The 23545-nt window shown below is 40.6% G+C and overlaps 1 protein-coding gene across 1 annotated transcript in view; it reads left to right on the forward strand.

Moving 5' to 3' along the window:
* TTN (titin) overlaps positions 1 to 23545 on the forward strand; it is a 365525-nt gene that overhangs the window by 302368 nt on the left and 39612 nt on the right. Inside the window, exons 255-260 of the mRNA XM_068247374.1 lie at positions 274 to 17382; positions 17494 to 17790; positions 18342 to 18929; positions 19018 to 19320; positions 22001 to 22297; positions 23007 to 23294. Of these exons, the coding sequence (XP_068103475.1) occupies positions 274 to 17382; positions 17494 to 17790; positions 18342 to 18929; positions 19018 to 19320; positions 22001 to 22297; positions 23007 to 23294 (18882 nt within the window). The remainder of the gene's footprint in view (positions 1 to 273; positions 17383 to 17493; positions 17791 to 18341; positions 18930 to 19017; positions 19321 to 22000; positions 22298 to 23006; positions 23295 to 23545) is intronic.

Here is a 23545-nt window from a genome sequence, read left to right on the forward strand (position 1 = left end):
CTGTGAGGGTTAATCTTCCCAAAAGGAACATAGACAAAAATAAAAAAACAAAAACCCTTCCACATGCTATCAACAAAAACAAAAAAGTTTTTTATGTTTTTTTTTACTTTAACTGTAAATAATACAGCCTATTGGTTTTACATTTTAGACTGATAAAATTATTGCATAAAAACACACTGCTTTATTAACAATTACAGTATAAATTGTTCTAGACCTGAAATGTTGAGATTGTCTTTTTCTTAATTAAATTTGTGATTTATGCTTTCATCCTAGATCCACCTGGGCCACCCTCTAATCCAAGAGTCACTGATACAACAAAATCAACTGCTACACTGCACTGGGGCAAGCCTCATTATGATGGTGGTCTTGACATAATTGGTTATGTTGTGGAACACCAAAAGGAAGGCGAAGAAGAGTGGGCAAAAGACACTACAGGAACAGCACTTAGAATAACTGAATTTGTTGTGGCCAACCTCCAACCTGGAATGAAATATAAATTCAGAATCCGTGCAATTAATGCTGCAGGAACAGGTGAACCAGCACAGATTGATGATGTGGAAATTAAGGATCGTGAGGAGACTCCAGACTTTGAGCTCGATGCAGAGCTAAGAAGAACTCTAGTTGTTAGAGCTGGACTTAGTATTCGCATTTTTGTACCAATTAAAGGAAGGCCAACTCCTGAGGTCACATGGATGAAAGGTGACATCCCACTCAAAATAAGAGCCAACATTGAGAATACAGAGTCATACTCTCTGCTTATTATTACTGAGTGCAACAGATACGATGCCGGAAAATACACAATGACCCTTGAAAATGCAGCCGGAAAGAAAACTGGATTTGTCAACGTTAAAGTTTTAGATTCTCCTGGACCTCCCCTAAACCTTAAAGCAAGAGATGTTACAAAAGACAGCATCACATTGCAGTGGGATATGCCCCTTATAGATGGTGGCTCTCGAATTACAAATTACATTGTTGAAAAACGTGAAGCTACAAGAAAAGCATATTCTACAATAACAACTAACTGCCAGAAATGTTCTTTGAGAGTACCTAATTTGGCAGAAGGATGTGAATATTACTTTAGAGTACTGGCTGAGAATGAGTTTGGCATTGGAGAACCCACAGAAACAGCTGAACCAATAAGAGCTTCTGAGGCACCTTCCCCTCCAGAAAGCCTAAACATCATGGATATTACCAAGAGCAGCATTAGCCTTGCTTGGCCAAAACCAGAACATGATGGTGGCAGCAAGATTACAGGCTATGTCATTGAGGCACAGAGGAAAGGTTCAGACCAATGGTCACACATTGCAACTGTCAAATCATTAGACTATGTAGTGAAAAACCTCAATGAAAATGAAGAATATGTGTTCCAAGTAATGGCTGTCAACAGTGCAGGAAGAAGCGATCCAAGGGAAAGCAGACCAGTAGTTGTCAGAGAACAGCAAATGCTTCCAGAATTTGACTTACGTAGCATTTATCAAAAGACTGTCCTTGCTAGAGCTGGTGATAACATCAAAGTTGAAATCCCAGTCCTTGGAAGGCCAAAACCCACTGTAACATGGAAAAAAGGAGATCAACTGCTTAGAGAAACTCAAAGACTTAATGTGGAGAGGACAGCAACTGCCACCATCTTAAATATCAATGAATGCACAAGAGCTGATGCTGGAAAATATGCTTTAACAGCTAAAAATATTGTTGGAGAAGTAAGCGATGTGATTACTGTGCAAGTACATGATATTCCTGGAATCCCAACCGGACCAGTCAAATTTGATGAAATTTCATCAGACTTTATCACTTTATCTTGGGATCCACCTGAGAACGATGGCGGTGTTCCAATAAGCAACTACATTGTAGAAATCCGTGAAACCAACAGCACAGCATGGACTGAGTTGGCCTCTACAGTGATACGCACAACATTCAAAGCCACAAAACTCATAACAGGACTAGAATATCAATTCCGTATTAAAGCTCAGAACAGATATGGAACTGGTCCTGCCCTTAACTCAGAGTCTGTTGTTGCTGCTTATCCATTTAAGGTTCCTGGGCCTCCAGGCACACCTCAGATTATTGCTGTTACCAAAGACTCGATGACTATCAGTTGGCATGAACCTGTTACTGATGGTGGAAGTGCAATCTTAGGCTATCATATTGAAAGAAAAGAGAGAAACAGCATCCTGTGGCAGACAATAAGCAAGGCTCTGGTTGTAGGAAACATTTATAAATCCTCAGGTCTCACAGATGGCATTGCATATGAATTCCGCATAGTGGCTGAAAACATGGCTGGCAAGAGTAAGCCAAGCAAGTCTTCTGAACCAACCCTTGCCTTGGATCCAATTGATTCACCAAGTAAACCAGTTGCCATAAATATTACCAGGCACTCAGTGACTCTACAGTGGACAAAACCAGAATATGACGGAGGCTTTAAAATCACAGGATACACAGTTGAGAAAAGAGATCTTCCAAATGGCCGGTGGCTAAAAGCTAACTTTAGTAATATTCTAGAGACTGAGTTTACTGTTAGTGGATTGACTGAAAATGCAGAATATGAATTTAGAATAATAGCAAGAAATGCAGCTGGTGCTGTCAGCCAGCCATCTGAACCATCTGATGCACTTACATGCAGAGATGATATTGAAGAACCAAGAATAATGGTAGATGCCAAGTTCAAGGATGTATTTGTTCTTAAGGCTGGTGAAAATTTCAGGCTTGATGCAGATGTTTCTGGGCGTCCCATCCCAACACTGACTTGGACAAAAGAAGGAAAGGACCTTGAGGACACATCTAAATTAGAAATAAAACTAGCAGATTTCTCAACTGCTTTGATAAATAAAGATTCTGCAAGAAAAGATGGTGGTGCATACACACTTACAGCTTCAAACCCCGGAGGATTTGCTAAGCATGTATTTAATGTTAAAGTTCTTGACCGACCAGGCCCATGTGAAGGTCCACTTGCTGTAACCGAGGTTACTTCAGAAAAATGTGTGATATCATGGTTACCACCACTGGATGATGGAGGTGCCAAGATAGATTACTATGTTGTAGAGAAACGTGAAACCAGCAGATTGGCCTGGACAAATGTGGCAACAGATGTCCAAGTTACAAAATTCAAGGTTACAAAACTTCTAAAAGGAAATGAATATATTTTCCGTGTCATGGCTGTCAATAAGTATGGAGTTGGAGAAGTGTTGGAATCAGTACCTACTCTTGCAGTTAACCCGTATGTACCACCTGATCCACCCAAGACCCCTGAAGTAACAACAATTACTAAAGATACTATGATTGTTTGCTGGGGACATCCTGAGTCTGATGGAGGCAGCCCAATTACAAACTATGTTGTAGAACGCAGAGACAAGGCAGGGCTGCGTTGGGTTAAGTGCAATAAGAGAATTCTTACTGATTTGCGATACAAAGTTTCTGGGCTTACAGAAGGCCATGAATATGAATTCAGAATAGTGGCTGAGAATGCAGCTGGAATTAGTAAACCAAGCCAATGCAGCCCATTCTATAAAGCATGTGACACCGTATTCAAGCCTGGACCTCCTGGCAACCCAAGAGTTCTGGATACAAGCAAATCATCCATTACAATTGCTTGGAATAAACCAGTCTATGATGGTGGTTCTGAAATAACTGGCTACAATGTGGAAATATCTTTACCTGAGGAAGATGAATGGAAAATTGTAACACCACCTGCAGGACTTAAAGCTACATCATTCACCATCACAGGTCTTAAAGAAAATCAAGAATATAAAATACAGATATATGCTATAAATTCTGAAGGAGCTGGTGATCCAGCTCTTGTCCCTGGGTCACCAAAAGCTGAAGAAAGAATGCTTCCACCAGAGATTGAGCTAGATGCTGAACTTCGTAAAGTTATTAGTATAAGAGCTTGCTGCACATTACGACTGTTTGTGCCAATTAAAGGAAGACCAGCACCAGAAGTTAAATGGACAAGAGAAAATGGTGAACCCTTAGAAAGGGCAAGTATTGAATCAACCAGTTCCTACACGTTATTGGTTGTGGAAAATGTAAACAGGTTTGACAGTGGAAAGTATATGCTGACAGTAGAAAACAGCTCTGGAAGTAAGTCAGCCTTTGTTAATGTCAGAGTGCTGGATACACCAGGAGCACCTCAAGATCTTAAGATAAAGGAAATCACTAAGTCATCTGTTACATTAACATGGGAGCCTCCTCTCATTGATGGTGGTTCTAAGATTAAGAATTACATAGTTGAAAAACGCGAGTCAACAAGAAAAGCATATTCCACAGTTGCAGCTAACTGTCACAAGACGAGCTGGAAAATCGACCAGTTGCAGGAAGGTTGTAACTACTACTTTAGAGTTCTTGCAGAAAATGAATATGGAATTGGGTTACCAGTTGAAACACCAGAATCTGTTAAAGTATCTGAAAGGCCACTTCCACCAGGAAAAATCACACTGGAAGATGTAACAAGAAATAGTGTATCTCTTTCTTGGGAAAAACCAGAGCATGATGGTGGAAGCAGAATCGTGGGCTACATTGTAGAGATGCAAAGTAAAGGAAGCGAGAAATGGGCAACATGTGCAACTGTGAAAACTACAGAAGCCAAAGTGACTGGCCTGATACAAGGTGAAGAATACATGTTCCGTGTGTCAGCTCAGAACGAAAAAGGAATCAGTGATCCACGACAGCTTGGAGTACCAGTAGTTGCTAAAGATCTTGTCATTGCACCAACATTTAAGCTCCTATTTAACACATTCAGTGTGTTAGCAGGAGAAGACCTAAAAGTTGATGTTCCATTTGTTGCACGGCCTAAGCCATCAATTACATGGCACAAAGATGATTTACCGCTGAAGCAGACAACTCGGGTCAATGCAGAAAATACAGAAAGTCTTTCTTTGCTCACTATTAAGGAGGCATCTAAAGAAGATGTTGGACAATATACAGTTAAGCTTGCCAACACTGCTGGAGAGGCTACAGAACAACTTAGCATTGTTGTTCTTGACAAGCCAGAAGCACCAACAGGTCCAGTAAAAATTGATGAAGTGACAGCTGACAGCATCAGCATATCATGGCAACCCCCCAAATATGATGGAGGAAGTTCTATCAATAATTATATTGTAGAAAAACGTGATACATCTACAACTCTTTGGCAAATTGTGTCTGCTACTGTAGCAAGAACTACTATAAAGGCCACAAGACTTAAAACAGGATGTGAATATCAGTTTAGAATTGCTGCTGAGAATAGATATGGAAAGAGTGGGTACTTAGTTTCTGGGGCAGTGGTAGCCCAGTATCCATATAAGCTCCCAGGACCACCCGGTACACCATTTGTAACTGCACTTAGTAAGGACAGCATGGTTGTACAATGGAATGAGCCAGTAAATGATGGTGGAAGCAAGATCCTTGGATACCATGTAGAAAGTAAAGAGAGAAATAGCATCTTGTGGGTAAAACTTAACAAAACAATCCTTCCAGACACCAAAATTAAAGCAACCAACATTGAAGAAGGTATTGAATATGAATTTAGAGTTTATGCTGAGAACATTGTTGGCATTGGCAAACCAAGCAAGGTTTCTGAATGCTATGTGGCTCGAGATCCATGTGATCCTCCTGGACGTCCAGAAGCTATTGTTGTCACAAGGAATTCAGTCACACTCCAGTGGACAAAACCTGAATATGATGGTGGTAGCAAGATAACTGGTTATGTTGTTGAGAAAAAAGAATTGCCTGAGGGACGCTGGATGAAGGCCAGCTTTACAAATGTAATTGAAACACAATTTGCAGTTACTGGACTAGTTGAAGATCAAAGATATGAATTCCGAGTAATTGCAAGAAATGCTGCTGGAATATTCAGTGAACCTTCTGAAAGCACTGGGCCAATTACAGCAAGAGATGAGGTAGAGCCACCTCGTGTAAGCATGGATCCAAAATACAAGGAACTTATAACAGTAAATGCTGGTGACATATTTAAAATTGAAGCAGATGTTCATGGCAAGCCAATACCATCAGTTCAGTGGTTCAAGGCAGGTGAAGAACTTGTAAATACAGCCCGTTTAGAAATTAAAGGTACTGACTTCTTTACATCTTTAAGTGTAAAAGATGCAATAAGAGTGGACAGCGGTCAATACATCTTACTGTTGAAGAATGTTGCCGGAGAAAAATCTGTACCTATCAATGTTAAAGTTCTTGACAGACCAGGACCTCCTGAAGGACCAATCACTATTTCTGGTGTTACAGCTGAGAAATGCTCATTAGCATGGAAACCTCCCCATCAAGATGGTGGCAGTGATATTGATCACTACGTTGTAGAAAGAAGAGAAACAAGTCGGTTAGTATGGACAGTTGTTGAAGCAAATGTTCAGACTCTCAGCTGTAAAGTAACTAAGCTTTTGGAAGGAAATGAATATATCTTCCGAGTCATGGCTGTTAACAAATATGGTGTTGGTGAACCACTTGAATCGGATGCAATCCTAGCAAAGAATCCATTTGTTGTTCCACAGGCTCCAAAAGCTCCTGAGGTTTCAGCGGTAACCAAAGACTCTATGATTGTTGTGTGGGAAAGACCTGCCTTCGATGGTGGAAGTGAAATTTCTGGTTACGTTGTTGAAAAACGTGATAAAGAAGGCATACGTTGGGTGAGATGCAACAAGAGACTTGTTAGTGAATTACGCTTTAGAGTAACTGGTTTAGCTGAATCACATCTATATGAATTTAGAATTTCTGCTGAAAATGCTGCTGGTCTCAGTGAGCCAAGTCAATCTTCCATTTATTACAAAGCCTCAGATCCTATTTATAAACCAGGACCTCCAAACAACCCCAGAGTAGTGGATGTTACAAGATCCTCAGTTATTCTTTCATGGGGCAAGCCAATCTATGATGGTGGATGTGAAATCCAGGGCTACATTGTTGAAAAATGTGATGTCAGTGCTGATGAATGGTCAATGTGTACTCCTGCAACTGGCATTAGAGAAACACGCCTTGAAGTTGATAAACTTTTAGAAAAACATGAATATAAGTTCCGTATATGTGCCGTTAATAAGGCTGGTGTAGGAGAACATGCTGACCTTCCTGCATCAATTGTTGTTGAGGAGAAATTGGAGGTGCCAGACCTTGATCTAGATCCAGAACTCAGGAAGATTGTTAATGTCAGAGCTGGTGGCTCACTGAGATTATTCATTCCTTTCAGAGGACGTCCAGCACCTGAAGTTAAGTGGGCTAAAGTTGATGGAGAAATTAGAGAAACAGCACAGATTGATGTTACAAGCAGTTTTACCACACTTGTCCTGGACAATGTTAACAGATATGATTCTGGAAAATACACTCTAACATTAGAAAACAGCAGTGGCACCAAATCTGCCTTTATTAGTGTCAGAGTGCTAGACTCTCCAAGTGCCCCAGTGAACTTTAAGATAAAGGAAATAACCAAAGACTCTGTATCCCTTACATGGGAACCACCAACACTGGATGGTGGTGCTAAAGTGAAGAACTACATCATTGAAAAACGAGAAACAACAAGAAAAGCTTATGCTGCCGTTACCACCAACTGCCACAAGACATCATGGAAAATAGACCAACTTCAAGAAGGGTGCAGCTATTACTTCAGGGTTAAAGCTGAAAATGAATATGGCATTGGTGTACCAGCAGAAACATCTGAACCTATAAAAGTTTCTGAAGTACCACAGCCTCCAGGAAAAATAACTGTGGTTGATGTGACCAGGAACAGTGTATCACTATCATGGGAAAAACCTGAACATGACGGTGGAAGCAAAATCATTCAATATATTGTAGAAATGCAAGCTAAAGGAAGTGAGAAATGGTCAGACTGTACACGTGTTAAAACCCTTGAAGCAACAATAACTAATTTAACACAAGGAAGTGAATATCTTTTCAGAGTTGTTGCAGTGAATGAAAAAGGAAAGAGTGACCCAAGATCTCTTGCAGTCCCAGTAGTTGCAAAAGACCTGGTGATAGAGCCAGATGTAAGACCAGCATTTAACAATTATAGCATTCAAGTAGGACACGATTTGAAAATTGAAGTGCCTATTGCTGGAAGACCTAAACCAACTGTAGTTTGGACAAAAGATGGTCAGGCTCTAAAACAGACTACTAGAGTTAACGTTACTGATACAGCAAACCTGACTGTGTTGAATATCAAGGAAACTAACAAAGATGATTCTGGCATGTATGAAATTAATGTTTCTAATGTTGTTGGACAGAAATCAGCATCCATCGAAATTATAACTCTGGACAAGCCTGATCCACCAAGTGGTCCAGTTAAATTTGATGATGTGAGTGCTGACAGTGTTACATTGTCATGGAATCCTCCAGCATACACTGGTGGCTGCCAGATCTCAAATTACATTGTTGAAAAGAGAGATACAACTACTACAGTTTGGGAGACAGTTTCAGCAACTATTGCAAGAACAACACTTAAAGTATCAAAACTTAAAACTGGCACAGAGTACCAATTTAAGATCTTTGCTGAAAACCGATATGGAAGAAGCTTTGGGCTAGATTCTGAATCTATTGTTGCTCAATATCCATACAAGGAACCAGGTCCTCCAGGTACACCATCAGCAGCAGCAATAACAAAGGACAGTATAACTGTGCAATGGCACGAACCTATTAATGATGGTGGAAGCAGAGTCATTGGCTATCACTTAGAACGTAAAGAGAGAAACAGCATTATGTGGACAAAGGTAAATAAAACTATTATCGCTGCTGACACAAGCTTCAAATCCTCTAACCTTGAAGAGGGCATTGAGTATGAATTTAGAGTGTATGCAGAAAATATTGTTGGCATTGGTAAATCAAGTAAAGTTTCTGAGTGCTTCTGTGCCCGAGATCCATGTGACCCACCAGGATGCCCAGAGCCCATAATCGTAACAAGAAATGCAATCACTCTGTCCTGGAAGAAACCAGAGTACGATGGTGGCAGTATGATAACAGGCTACATAGTTGAAAAGCGTGATCTTCCTGAGGGACGCTGGATGAAAGCCAGCTTTACAAATGTTACTGAAACACAGTTTACTGTAACTGGTCTTACAGAAGATGAGAGATATGATTTCAGAGTCATTGCAAGGAATGCTGCTGGTACCTTTAGCAGGCCTTCTGATAGCACAGGACCCATTACTGCCAAGGATGAAGTAGAGCCTCCCAAAATTTCAATGGATCCAAAATACAAAGACACTATTGTTGTTAATGCTGGAGACACATTTAAATTGGATGCTGATGTACATGGCAAACCTCTACCAACAATTCAGTGGTTCAAAGGAGACAAAGAAGTTGAAGACTCAGCTAGGTGTGAAGTTAAGAATACTGACTTTAAAGCCCTTATAGTTATTAAAGATGCAATTAGAGTGGATGGTGGGCAGTACATTTTGCAAGCTTCTAATGTTGCAGGAACTAAGTCAATTCCTATTCATGTAAAAGTATTGGATCGCCCTGGACCACCAGAAGGGCCAATACAAGTTACTGGTGTTACATCTGACAAATGTTCTCTGGCATGGAGTCCTCCTCAACATGATGGTGGTAGTGAAGTTGCCCACTATGTCATTGAAAAACGTGAAACCAGTCGCCTTGCTTGGACAGTTGTTGCTCCTGAGGTTGTAACAACATCCTTCAAAGTAACAAAACTCTTAGAAGGCAATGAATACATCTTCCGTATCATGGCTGTGAACAAATATGGTGTTGGTGAACCTCTAGAGTCTGTACCAGTCCTAATGAAGAACCCATTTGTGCCTCCTGGTGCACCAAAATCACTTGAAGTTACCAACATAGTAAAAGACTCTATGACTGTTTGTTGGAACCGACCAGAAAATGATGGTGGCAGTGAAATCATAGGTTATATTGTAGAGAAACGAGACAGAGCTGGCATTAGATGGACGAAGTGCAACAAGCGTAGAATTACTGATCTGAGATTCAGAGTCACTGGACTAACAGAAGATCATGAATATGAATTCAGAGTTTCTGCTGAAAATGCAGCTGGAGTTGGTGAGCCATGCCAGGCTACACTATACTTTAAAGCATGTGATCCTATATTTAAACCTGGGCCACCTTCAAATCCACATATAGTAGACACATCTAAGAATTCTGTCACTGTGGTTTGGGGCAAGCCAATTTATGATGGTGGAAGTGATATCCAAGGTTACATTGTAGAAGTTTGCAAAGGAGATGAAGAGGAATGGTCAATGGTCACGCCACAGACAGGTCTACAGGTCACTAAATTTGAAGTCACTAAACTAATTGAACATCAGCAATACCAGATTCGTATATGTGCTTTAAATAAGGCTGGTGTAGGTGAGGCTGCATCAGTACCAGGAACTGTAAAACCAGAAGACAAACTTGAAGCTCCTGAAATAGACCTTGATTCTGAACTAAGAAAGGGAATATTAGTGAGAGCTGGAGGAAATGTTAGGATTCAGATTCCATTTAGTGGAAGACCTTCTCCAGAAGTAAGCTGGTCCAAAGAAGATGGTGAGCTAACTGAAAAGGCACAAATTGAAAAGAGCTTTAATTATACTCAACTTTCAATTGACAACTGTGATAGAAATGATGCTGGAAAATATATTCTTAAACTAGAGAACAGCAGTGGCTCTAAATCTGCTTTTGTAACAGTTAAGGTACTCGATACTCCAGGGGCACCAACAAACCTGCTTGTGAAAGACATTAAGAAAGATTCAGTCACACTTACATGGGAGCCTCCACTGATTGATGGTGGTGCCAAAATAAAGAACTATGTTATTGACAAGCGAGAATCAACCAGGAAAGCATTTGCAAATGTTACAGCTAAATGCAGCAAGACTACTTACAAGGTAGAAAACCTTACAGAGGGAGCTATTTATTACTTTAGAGTTATGGCTGAAAACGAGTATGGCATTGGCCTGCCCATTGACACAGTTGATTCAGTAAAGGCATCTGAGGCACCTTTGCCACCAGGCAAAATAACAGTAACTGATGTAACTCAGAGAAGCGTATCACTTATGTGGGAGAAACCTGAGCACGATGGTGGTAGCAGAATTATAGGATATCTAGTGGAATCCCAACCTAAAGGAGTAGAGAAATGGAGCATTGCAGCAGAAACAAAAACTTGCAATGCTGTTGTTTCTGGACTAAGCCCAGGACAAGAATATTCTTTCAGAGTTCTTGCTTACAATGAAAAAGGAAAAAGCGATCCAAGGGTGCTGGGTATTCCAGTAATTGCTAAAGATATAACCATTGAACCAAGCTTTAAACTAATGTTCAATTCCTACAATGTACAAGCTGGAGAAGATCTGAAGATTGACATTCCAGTCATAGGAAGACCCAAACCCACAGTTACATGGACTAAAGATGGCCAAGTACTGAAACAAACCACCAGAGTTAATGTTGAGGACACTCCAGTATCAACAGTCTTACACATCAAGGACAGCAACAAAGATGACTATGGCAAATACACTGTGACAGCAACAAATAGCGCTGGTACAGCCATTGAAAATGTCAGCATTGTAGTTCTAGACAAACCTGCCGCACCCAAGGGACCAGTTCGTTTTGATGAGATCAGTTCTAACTATGTGGTATTTTCATGGGATCCTCCAGAATACACAGGTGGTTGTCAGATAAACAACTACATAGTAGAAAAGCGTGATACAACTACTACTGCATGGCAAACAGTATCAGCTACAGTTGCTAGAACAACTATTAAGGTGACAAAACTCACAACAGGTTCAGAATATCAATTTAGAATCTATGCTGAAAACAGATATGGAAAGAGTGCACATCTGGACTCTTCTGCAGTTGTTGTACAATACCCTTACAAAGAACCAGGACCTCCAGGAACTCCATTTGTAAGATCACTTTCTAAAGACCACATGATTGTACAGTGGCATGAACCTGTAAATGATGGAGGAAGCAAAGTTCTTGGATACCATCTGGAACGTAAAGAGAAAAATAGCATCCTTTGGAACAAATTAAATAAGACTCTTCTCCAGGACACTAAATTGAAAACAAATGGTCTTGAAGAGGGCCTGGAATATGAATTCAGAGTATATGCTGAGAACATTGTTGGCATTGGCAAACCCAGCAAAGTATCTGAGTTATATGTTGCACGTGATCCATGTGATCCACCAGGTCAACCAGAAGCTATTGAGATTACAAGAAATTTTGTCACTCTTCAGTGGAAAAAGCCAGAGTATGATGGTGGCAGTAAAATAACAGGTTATGTAGTAGAAAAGAAAGAATTACCTGATGGTCGCTGGATGAAAGCTAGCTTTACTAATGTGCTAGAAACAGAGTTCACTGCCACGGGACTAACAGAGAATGACAGGTATGAGTTTAGAGTTATAGCTAGAAATGCTGCTGGTAACTTTAGTGAGCCATCAGAAAGCACTGGGCCTATTACTGCAAGAGATGAAATAGATGCACCAAGAGCATCTCTGGATCCAAAATACAAAGATGTGATTGTTGTTAATGCTGGAGAAACTTTTATCCTTGAAGCTGATATTCACGGCAAACCAATTCCTGATATATCCTGGTCCAAAGATGGAAAGGTTCTTGAAGCAGTAACTCCTCGGTCAGAAATAAAATCTACCATTCAGAGAACATCTTTAACTGTTAAAGACTGTATTCGTGTGGATGGCGGTAACTATGTGCTTACTCTCAGTAATGTGGGAGGAACAAAGGCTATTCCAATCACAGTCAAAGTTCTTGATCGACCTGGTCCTCCAGAAGGTCCACTAAAGGTGACAGGTGTAACAGCAGACAAGTGTTATTTGGCATGGGGCCCTCCTTCACAGGATGGTGGGGCAAGCATCTCACATTATAACATTGAAAAGAGAGAGACAAGCAGACTTTCTTGGACTCAAGTTGCATCAGAAGTTCAGGCTTTAAGCCATAAAGTCACCAAACTTTTAACAGGCAATGAATATATTTTCCGTGTTGTTGCTGTGAACAAGTATGGAATTGGAGAACCCCTTGAATCTGAACCAGTACTTGCTCGTAATCCATTTAGGCCTCCAAGTGCACCTACAACTCCAGAGGTTTCAGCAATCACCAAAGACTCTATGGTAGTAACCTGGGGACGTCCACAGGACAATGGTGGTGCAGAAATTGAAGGCTACGTTCTTGAAAAACGTGACAAAGATGGTGTTAGATGGACAAAATGCAACAAAAAACGATTAACTGACTTAAGACTCAGGGTAACAGGTCTAACAGATGGACATTTCTATGAGTTTAGAGTCTCAGCTGAAAATGCAGCTGGTGTTGGAGAACCAAGTGAGCCATCCGTTTTCTACCGTGCTTGTGATGCTCTTTATCCACCAGGTCCACCAAGTAATCCAAAAGTAACTGACACCTCTAGATCATCTGTATCCCTGGCATGGAGCAAGCCTGTTTATGATGGTGGTGCAGAAGTTTCAGGTTATGTTGTAGAATATAAAGAAGCTGCAGCTGATGAATGGTCTACTGCCACCCCTCCAACAGGATTACAAGGCAAGCAGTTCACAGTAACAAAACTAAAGGAAAATGCAGAATACTGCTTCCGTATTTGTGCTATTAACTCTGAGGGAGTGGGAGAGCCTGCTTCAGTTGCAGAAAATGTAGTTGCTGCTGATAAATTAGAGCCTCCTGAAATTGAACTTGATGCTGATCTGAGAAAGACTGTTACAGTACGTGCAGGTGGAAGCTTAAGACTGTTTGTCACAATCAAAGGCAGACCTGAGCCTGAAGTAAAATGGGAAAAAGCAGATGATAAACTTACAGAGAGAGCCCAAATTGAAGTTACCAGCTCATACACAATGCTGGTTATTGACAATGTCAACAGATTTGATAGCGGAAGATACAACTTAACATTAGAAAATAACAGTGGCTCAAAGACTGCATTTGTAAATGTGAGAGTACTTGATTCACCAAGTGCCCCTGTGAATTTAACCATCAAAGAAATCAAAAAAGATTCAGTGACTTTGTCTTGGGAACCACCACTTATTGATGGAGGATCTAAGATCACAAACTACGTTGTTGAAAAACGTGAAGCTACAAGAAAAGCTTATGCAACAGTAACAAGTAATTGTACCAAAAATACATTCAAGATTGATCAGTTACAGGAAGGAGGCATTTACTATTTCCGTGTTTTGGCTGTCAATGAGCATGGTGTTGGCCTTCCTGCAAGTACAACAGATCCAATTAAAGTATCTGAAGCTCCTCTTCCCCCAGGCAGAGTGACTCTTGTAGATGTAACTCGTAACAGCGCAACTATTTCATGGGAGAAACCAGATAGTGATGGAGGTAGCAAAATTACTGGCTATGTTGTAGAAATGCAAACCAAGGGAAGTGAAAAGTGGAGCACTTGCACTCAGGTGAAGACCTTAGAGGCAACTATTACAGGCTTGTCTAGTGGAGAGGAGTATACATTTAGAGTAAGCGCTGTAAATGAGAAAGGAAGAAGTGATTCCAGGCAATTGGGTGTGCCAGTGATTGCCAAAGATATTGAAATACAACCAACAATTGAGCTCTTGTTCAATACTTTCAGTGTTAAAGCTGGTGATGATCTTAAGATTGATGTGCCTTTCCGAGGAAGACCAGTTCCTAATATATTGTGGAAGAAAGATGGCCAAGGATTAAAACAAACAACTAGAGTAAATGTCCAGGTTTCGAAGACCTCTACCCTCCTTACTATCAAAGAAGCATCTAAAGATGATGTTGGACAGTATGAATTAACTGCTTCAAACAGTGCAGGTACAGCAACAGCTTCACTTAGTGTGATTGTACTTGATAAACCAGGACCACCAGGACCTATACAGATTGATGATGTTAGTGCAGACAGCATCTCATTTTCTTGGAATGCTCCTGAATATGATGGCGGCTGTCACATAAATAATTACATTGTTGAGAAGAGAGACACAACAACTACAGCATGGGAACTAGTATCAGCAACAGTAGCAAGAACATCAATTAAAGTAGGACGCCTAACAACTGGTTCAGAATATCAATTCCGTGTTTGTGCAGAGAACAGATATGGAAAGAGCCATTATTCAGACAGTTCTTCAGTTGTTGCTCAATATCCATTCAAGCCACCAGGACCTCCTGGAACACCCCGTGTTGCTCATTCAACAAAGGCTTTCATGATTGTTACTTGGCAACCCCCAGTAAATGACGGTGGCAGTCAAGTAATTGGATATCACCTGGAGAAGAAGGAAAGAAGCAGCATTCTCTGGGCCAAAGTCAACAAGAGTCTCATAGCTGACACACAGCTGAAAGTAACAGGTCTTGAAGAAGGGCTTTTGTATGAATATCGTGTCTATGCTGAAAACATTGCTGGAGTTGGAAAATGCAGTAAATCATGTGAACCAGTTGCAGCAAGAGATCCATGCGATCCTCCTGGTCAGCCTGAAGTTACTAATATCACAAGAACATCTGTATCACTGGCATGGAAAAAGCCAGAGTACGATGGTGGAGCAAAGGTTACTGGATACATCATTGAAAGAAAAGAATTGCCTGATGGGCGCTGGTTGAAATGCAATTTCACAAACATCCAAGACACATTCTTTGATGTAACTGCACTCACAGAAGATCAGAGATATGAATTCCGTGTTATTGCAAAGAATTCTGCAGGTCTGTTTAGCGAGCCATCTGAATCAACAGGACCTATTACTGTTAAAGATGATGTGGATGCTCCAAGAATTATGATGGATGTTAAATTTAGAGATGTTGTTGTTGTCAAAGCAGGCGAAATTCTTAAAATCAATGCTGATATTGCAGGAAGGCCACATCCTGTAGTTTCTTGGACAAAAGATGGCAAAGAAATTGAAGAAAAAGCAAGAGTTGAGATAGCCTCAACAGACAATAACACTGTACTTGTAGTTAAAGACTGTATAAGGAGAGATTCAGGCCAGTATGTCCTAACACTTCAGAATGTTGCAGGAACAAGGTCTTTAGCTGTAAACTGCAAAGTCCTTGATAGACCAGGTCCTCCTGCAGGTCCACTACAGATTGCTGGAGTAACCGCTGAAAAATGCTCACTCTCTTGGGGACCTCCTCAAGAAAATGGTGGCGCTGAAATTGATTACTATGTTGTTGAAAAGCGTGAAACTAGCCGTATTGCCTGGACAGTCTGTGAATCAGAACTAAGAACCACTTCCTGTAAAGTAACAAAACTTCTGAAGGGTAATGAATATGTCTTCAGAGTGATGGGAGTCAACAAATATGGAGTTGGCGAATCAGTAGAAAGTGACGCCATTAGGGCACAAGATCCATTTACTGTCCCAAGTTCACCAAAATCACTAGAGATCACAAGTGTTACTAAAGAGGCTATGACACTTTGTTGGGCAAGACCTGAAAGTGATGGGGGTAGCGAAATATCAGGCTATGTAATTGAGAGACGTGAAAAGAACAGCCTCAGATGGATGCGTGTCAACAAGAAGCCAGTTTATGACTTAAGAGTGAAGTCTTCTGGTTTACGGGAAGGATGTGAATATGAATATCGGGTCTATGCAGAAAACAATGCTGGTCTTAGCGCACCAAGTGAGTGCACACCTTTGATTCGTGCTGAAGATCCAGTGTTCCTGCCATCTCCACCTTCTAAGCCTAAAATTGTAGACTCAACCAAAACAAGTGTGACAGTTAGCTGGGTGAAACCATTGTTTGATGGAGGCTCTCCAGTTACAGCATACAATGTTGAATACAAAAAATCTGATGACACAGAATGGACAGCAGCTGTAACAAATGTAAGAGGCACGGAATACACCGTGATTGCATTAACCTCTGGAGCTGAATATTCATTTAGGGTTAGATCAATTAATAAGGTTGGCCCAAGTGAACCAAGTGAAAGCACAGAGCCACACATAGTTAAAGACAGAGAAGAAGAACCATCATTCGATATTGACAGTGAAATGCGTAAAACACTAATTGTCAAAGCAGGTGGTTCATTCACCATGACAGTGCCTTTCAAAGGTAAACCTGTTCCCAATGTTATGTGGAATAAACCAGATTCTGACCTCCGTGCAAGGGCTACTATTGATACAACGGATACAAGAACATCGCTTTCTATTGAAAAGGCTACAAGGAATGACTCGGGCAAGTACACACTGACACTTCAGAATATCCTTAACACTGCAACTCTTACACTTGTTGTGAAAGTTCTGGACAGTCCTGGACCTCCTTCAAATATTGTCATAAAAGAAGTGACAAAGGAGTCTGCTGTACTATCCTGGGATGTCCCTGAGATTGATGGTGGTGCTCCAGTTAAGAATTATCACATTGAGAAACGTGAAGCAAGCAAAAAAGCATGGGTTTCCGTTACAAACAACTGTCATCGTCTTACATACAAAGTCACCGGCCTTCAAGAGAGTGGAGTCTACTATTTCAGAATCTCAGGAGAAAATGAGTTTGGTGTTGGAGTACCTGCAGAAACCAAGGATGGTGTAAAGATTACAGGTTAGTAGGCTTTTACTGTATGTTATGTTATTGTGTTTTTAAAATAATTGGTACCATATGGGAAATCTGGTTAACATCATTCTAAACTGTGTTTTAATGTTTGCTCAACAGAGAGACCAAGTATACCTGAAAAACTTGGGGTAACTAACATCACAAAGGACAGTGTGTCACTTGCTTGGTCCAAACCAGAGCATGATGGAGGAAGCAAGATTTTGGGCTACTTAGTAGAAGCTCTAGAGAAAGGACAGCAAAAATGGGTTAAATGCGCAGTTGTCAAGACAAATCGCCATGACATCCGTGGCCTTAAAGAAAATGTTGATTACTTCTTCAGAGTATTTGCAGAAAATCAAGCTGGTTTGAGTGATCCTAAAGAACTTCTGCTACCAGTAACTGTTAAAGAGAAGCTTGGTAAGTGTAAATTATAATATTGTCTGTATCATTCTTGAATGTAAACTGTATGTGGTGCCACTCAGATTAAATGATCACCATTCTAAGGAGATGATTTTTAGAAATGTGTGCCTCTACCACCCATTAACTAAATGTGTGCAAGCAATGCCCACTTAATCAAGAGATTTCACCTAATTAACTTAGTCTTAATTATTATTTCACTGACAAAAATGTAGGTCGGAATCTATATTACATTAGGGCATGTCTGTGACATCACAAATCAAGGTGGAGCATCCAGTACCTCTTAAAATATTTGACTGCAGTCTTGGCCTGTTAATTCTGAATAATGTCTGTGTGTATATAAGCTGTGTTCTAAATGTTGGCAGTATACAGGAATCAGTCTGGTGAAGGCTTCATAGCCAAAAGCTTACTGCTTTTCTTCTAAGTTGGCCAAATATATGGCATCATCCCGATCAAAACTTCTTGTCTTAGATGTTGAAATCCATCTTTTTTTTCTTATTTTATTTTCATTAAAAGTATCTAATTATGAATGTCATCTTTTTATTTTCCAGAATCACCTGAAATAGATATGAGAGGTTATCCAAGTAACACTGTGTATGTCAGAGCTGGCTCAAATCTGAAAGTTGACATTCCAATTTCTGGTAAACCTCTTCCTAAGGTGACTTTGTCCAAGGAGGGTCTGCTTGTGAAATCAACTTTACGGTTCAATACTGAAACCACAGCTGAAAGTGTCATTATCAATCTCAAAGAAAGTATTGCTTCAGATGCTGGATCATATGAACTAACAGCATCCAACTCTAGCGGAACAACCAAAGTACAACTCAAGATTGTTGTACTAGACAGACCAGGCCCACCAATAGGTCCTGTTGTCATCAGTGATGTCACTGAAGACAGTGTTACGCTGCAATGGGAGCCTCCAGCCTATGATGGTGGAAGTCAGGTTACCAACTACATTGTCTTGAAGAGAGAAACAAGCACTGCAGCTTGGTCTGAAGTGTCTTCTACTGTAGCTAGGAATGTCACCAAGGTCATGAAACTCACCAAAGGAGAAGAATACCAATTCCGCATCAAAGCTGAAAATCGCTTTGGCATCAGTGACCACATAGATTCAGAGTCTGTAACTGTCAAACTGCCTTACAGTAAGTTTTACCTCCATATTACATAGCATGATCAAAAATCTGACATGCTTAGTTTTATAGATTACTTACCATGTGCTTTGTTTTTTAGCTATACCTGGACCACCATCCACACCTTGGGTCAGCAATGTTACCCGAGAAAGCATCACTGTGGGTTGGCATGAACCAGTTTCTAATGGTGGTAATGCAGTCATTGGATATCACTTGGAAATGAAAGACAGGAACAGCATATTGTGGCAGAAGGCTAATAAAACGATTATTCGTACAAGCCACTTCAAAGTCACCAACATCAGTGGTGGTCTCATCTATGAGTTCAGAGTATATGCTGAAAATGCTGCCGGAATCGGAAAAGCCAGCCATCCTTCAGAACCTGTGATTGCAATTGATGCATGCGGTGAGTGAGAAAACAGATACATTTTAATGATATCATTATCGTACAGCACCATGAGCGATGGTGCTCTGTAATTTACAAAAGACATTGTCCACTTATAGGGCCGGTTTTAGACTTTTTGCCGCCTGAAGCAATACATTGGCCTCAATTCTGGTAGCTATGTGAGGTAAATATTGTTTTGTAGGTAAAGTACCTCATGAGGTATTTTCCTCTTTTTTAAGAAATTCTGAAAGATTTTTCTTCATTTCCGAACATGAGGTAAAACATGAAGTAAATGCATAAAGTGAGGTAAAACTTAAGGTATTTCAGCGGTAAGCATCGAGCAAATAAATAATAATAGTCTTTCATTTTCTTCCATAAGTTAGGATAGTCTTTGGAAGATTTTTTTTTTTGAGGGGGGAAGATGTATTTGATTATGTAGCAACCTGTGAAAGGTACCGTATATTTATAGGCATCCCTTATAACAAAAATCCTATAAATATTTGGAGTTTTATTTCTACTATTCTTTTCTATTACACAGCCTGAATAGGAATGACACTAAAACAGCAAGAGGAACTCCACTAAAAACTGCAAAATGAATAAAAAATTAACTTTACCTCCAGGTACCGGCAGGTCTTAAACTGATCGGTAAATTATGTGCTAACATGCCCCTAATTTCCATGAGAATAGCTATTTTTGGTAAATGACCTCATGAATGACCTCATAATTTACCTCATGAGGTAAAACATGACTAAAACCTACCAGAATTGCTAAATGTTATTACCTCATGAGGTAAATTACCTCACATGAGGTAATTTGTTTGATAACCCTACCAGAATTAAGGCCATTATTGTGAGGATGAGGGGGGGAGATGGAGAGTGCGAGGAGGGGAACATTTCGGGAGGGGATCCACCTCTTGCCACCCTCTAATTGTTGCTGCCCTTAAGCAAGTGATTTACCTTGCTTCATGGAAGAACCGCCCCTGTCCACTTACAGTGATTAGCTGCAGTTTGATATGTTCCACTGCCATTGCCTCCAGTTTAATCACAGCCTGATAACAAACAGATCAGGTGAATGTATGAACATAGGCCTGGTGCACACCAAAACCCGCTAGCAGATCCGCAAAATGCTAGCAGATTTTGAAACGCTTTTTCTTCTTTTTCTATAGCGTTTCAGCTAGCGTTTTACGGTTTGTGTAGCGGTTTTGGTGTAGTAGATTTCATATATTGTTACAGTAAAGCTGTTACTGAACAGCTTCTGTAACAAAAACGCCGGCAAAACCGCTCTGAACAGGCGTTTTTCAGAGCGGTTTGCGTTTTTCCTATACTTAACATTGAGGCAGAAACGCATCCGAAATCCAAAAAATGCCTCACCCGAGAGGATTCGTTTCTGCAAAACGCCTCCCGCTCTGGTGTGCACCACCCCATTGAGATACATTGACCAAGCGGATCCGCAGCCGCAAGCGGCTGCAGAAACGCTGAAAAAGCCGCTCGGTGTGCACCAGCCCATATAGTATAAGGAGCATAAAAGCAAAGTAGATCCATGCTCTTGTGCATTGTAACCCATGTCTTCAGGACATCTATTAGTAAACATTAAAAAGTACAAAGCTATCAATTTCCTTTTTTTATCTAAATCCCGTTTTAATTACCAATTAGACAATATCACCTTTCAGACTATATTCTAATCCCTATATAAATTGTGCCTTATTTGATCCATTTGTTCTACAGCCTTTACTAATGTAATCCTTTCACCATATACCTGTGAAGCACAGACGCAGAGTAATTAAAGGACAACTAAAGCGAGAGGGATATGGAGGCTGCCATATTTATTTCCTTATAAGCAATACCAGTTGCCTGGCTATCCTGCTGATCCTCTGCCTCTAATACTTGTAGCCATAGACCCTGAACAAGCATGCAGCAGATCAGGTGTTTCTGACATTATTCTCAGATCTGACTGGATTAGCTGCATGTGTGTTTCTGGTGTTATTCAGACACTACTGCAGCCAAACAGATCAGCAGGGCTGCCAGACAAGTGGTATTATTTAAGAGGAAATAAATATGGCAGCCTCCATATTCTTCTCACTACAGTTGTCTTTTAAGGCATAATTTGAGCAGGATTATGGTGGCTGAAGGCGCGTACACAAACTAGAAAAAACGTAGGCAAGATGCTTGTTGTGAAAGGTCTCGGACAAGAATTTAGCATGTGTACACATGTCCCATGATGTTTTTTAGCCATCTAGCACGCTGGATCTCTGAACAACAATGAACGAGGGACAATTGCACATTGTACATTCACTTACCCCGCTCACTGGAAGCTACTTGCTCTTGTGCCACTCGTGCTCCCTCCTATCCTCTCCATTGAATTGTGTATGAATCTTGGCTATAGCTGAGACATGTATCTGTACAGCACTCGTACTCGGCAGTGTCACCCTTATGATCGAGCAATTATTTTAATGGTGACACACATTGAACATGTTCCTTGAGAAAACATTTTTACAGTAGACAGTGACAAACTTAAATATGTAATTGTAGTTCATTAGTGGAATGTAAACACACTAAAACATGCATAGTCCTGATTGGTCTATTATAAGAAATTAAATCACAGATTCCAGAAGAACAGCATAAAACAGAAATCGCAGATAGCATATAGCCTTCATTTCTCTTATTGAATTGGTTTGACTTGTATCATTGTCTTTCTTTTGCAGAGGCTCCTAGGAATGTCCGTGTTACAGATATTTCAAAGGCAACTGTGAGCCTGGTTTGGCAGAAGCCTGCTTATGATGGTGGCAGCAAAATCACTGGATATATCGTGGAAAAACGCGATCTGCCAAATGGCCGTTGGAGCAAGGCCAGCTTCACCAATGTTATAGAGACACTGTTTACCGTATCTGGTTTGACCCAAGGCAGTCAGTATGAATTCCGCGTCTTTGCCAAGAACGCTGTTGGTTCCATCAGCAATCCATCTGATGTCGCTGGACCGATCACTTGTGTTGACACCTATGGTAAGAAGTCAAAATTATAATATTAACTACTTAAGGACCTTAGTAGTTGAAATTTACGCCCTGTTTTGATGGCTGACTGGCTGCCAGGGCATAGATTTCAACTCACCGCTGCTGCACACATACAACGTTTTCGTCACTCCCACCGATCTTGCCGCTGTATCTCCACCGTCTCCCATTGCAGCTCACTTGCTCTGCCTATCTCTATGACGACAGAGCCCTGTGAGTGGGTCAGGAGCCGATTTCATTGGCTCCTGGCCCTGTCTTTCAATGTAAGCAACTCCCATTGGCTTACATTGAAAGACAGGGTCAGGACCCAATGACCTGCAGTGGTGACGGCGGTTGCGGCGGGTATGTGCGGCAATCATCAGGACTCTGCCGTTTCTGTACCAGCAGTCTCTGGTCCTTACTGGGGCAGAGACCGCTGGTACTTAAGTGGTTAAGCAAAGTGTGGCGTGATTTATGATGTACAGTATTTATATACACTAAACTTTCAGTATGTGGCCCCAAAACAATTACTGGCTGTAACAGTAAACTGATGAATAATCCCTGTGAAATTACAATTGGTGTGCTGACCTCTACGTGAGTTTTTATGTTTTAAATGCCACAGAACGTGTGCATGGCAAATATAGTAAGCAGGTTGCTTGTTCTGTATAAATATTTATAAATCTGTTACATGTTATCATATATTTTGCTTTTTTTATTATCCTAGGTGCACCACAAATAGATGTACCACCAGAGTACACAGATGTTGTGAAGTTCAAGGCTGGAGTGGCTGTAAAACTGAGACTTGGCATTTCTGGCAAGCCTTTGCCCACTATTGAATGGTTCAAGAATGGGAAAGAAATACAAACTAGTGCTCAAGTATCTATTGAAAACACCAGCGAATTTTCATCAGTCCTTATTAAGGATGCCTCTCGAATCAACAGTGGAACTTATGAACTCAAACTTAAGAATGCCATGGGCTCTGCCTCAGCAAGTATCAGAGTACAAATGCTCGGTGAGTGAGTTGTGTTGTTTTTTTATTTTTTTACTCAATATTATGACTAAGGACCTCTTTTCTATCTAAAGAATGTAAGCTGTTGCATTTTATGTCAGCCCAATAAAGGGCACAAGACAATGATGACAAGTTGCTGACCTTTTCTGTGAAATACTGCTTGTGGTAAAGTAGCAAATTTCCCCAATTTTGCACTGCCGCCCCAATTTTCCCTCATCTGCCATTGTAGAGTAAGATTTTTGGTTTCCCTAAAA

The sequence above is a fragment of the Hyperolius riggenbachi genome, chromosome 7 (assembly GCF_040937935.1).
Source record: "Hyperolius riggenbachi isolate aHypRig1 chromosome 7, aHypRig1.pri, whole genome shotgun sequence".
In the NCBI taxonomy this organism is placed as follows: domain Eukaryota; kingdom Metazoa; phylum Chordata; class Amphibia; order Anura; family Hyperoliidae; genus Hyperolius; species Hyperolius riggenbachi.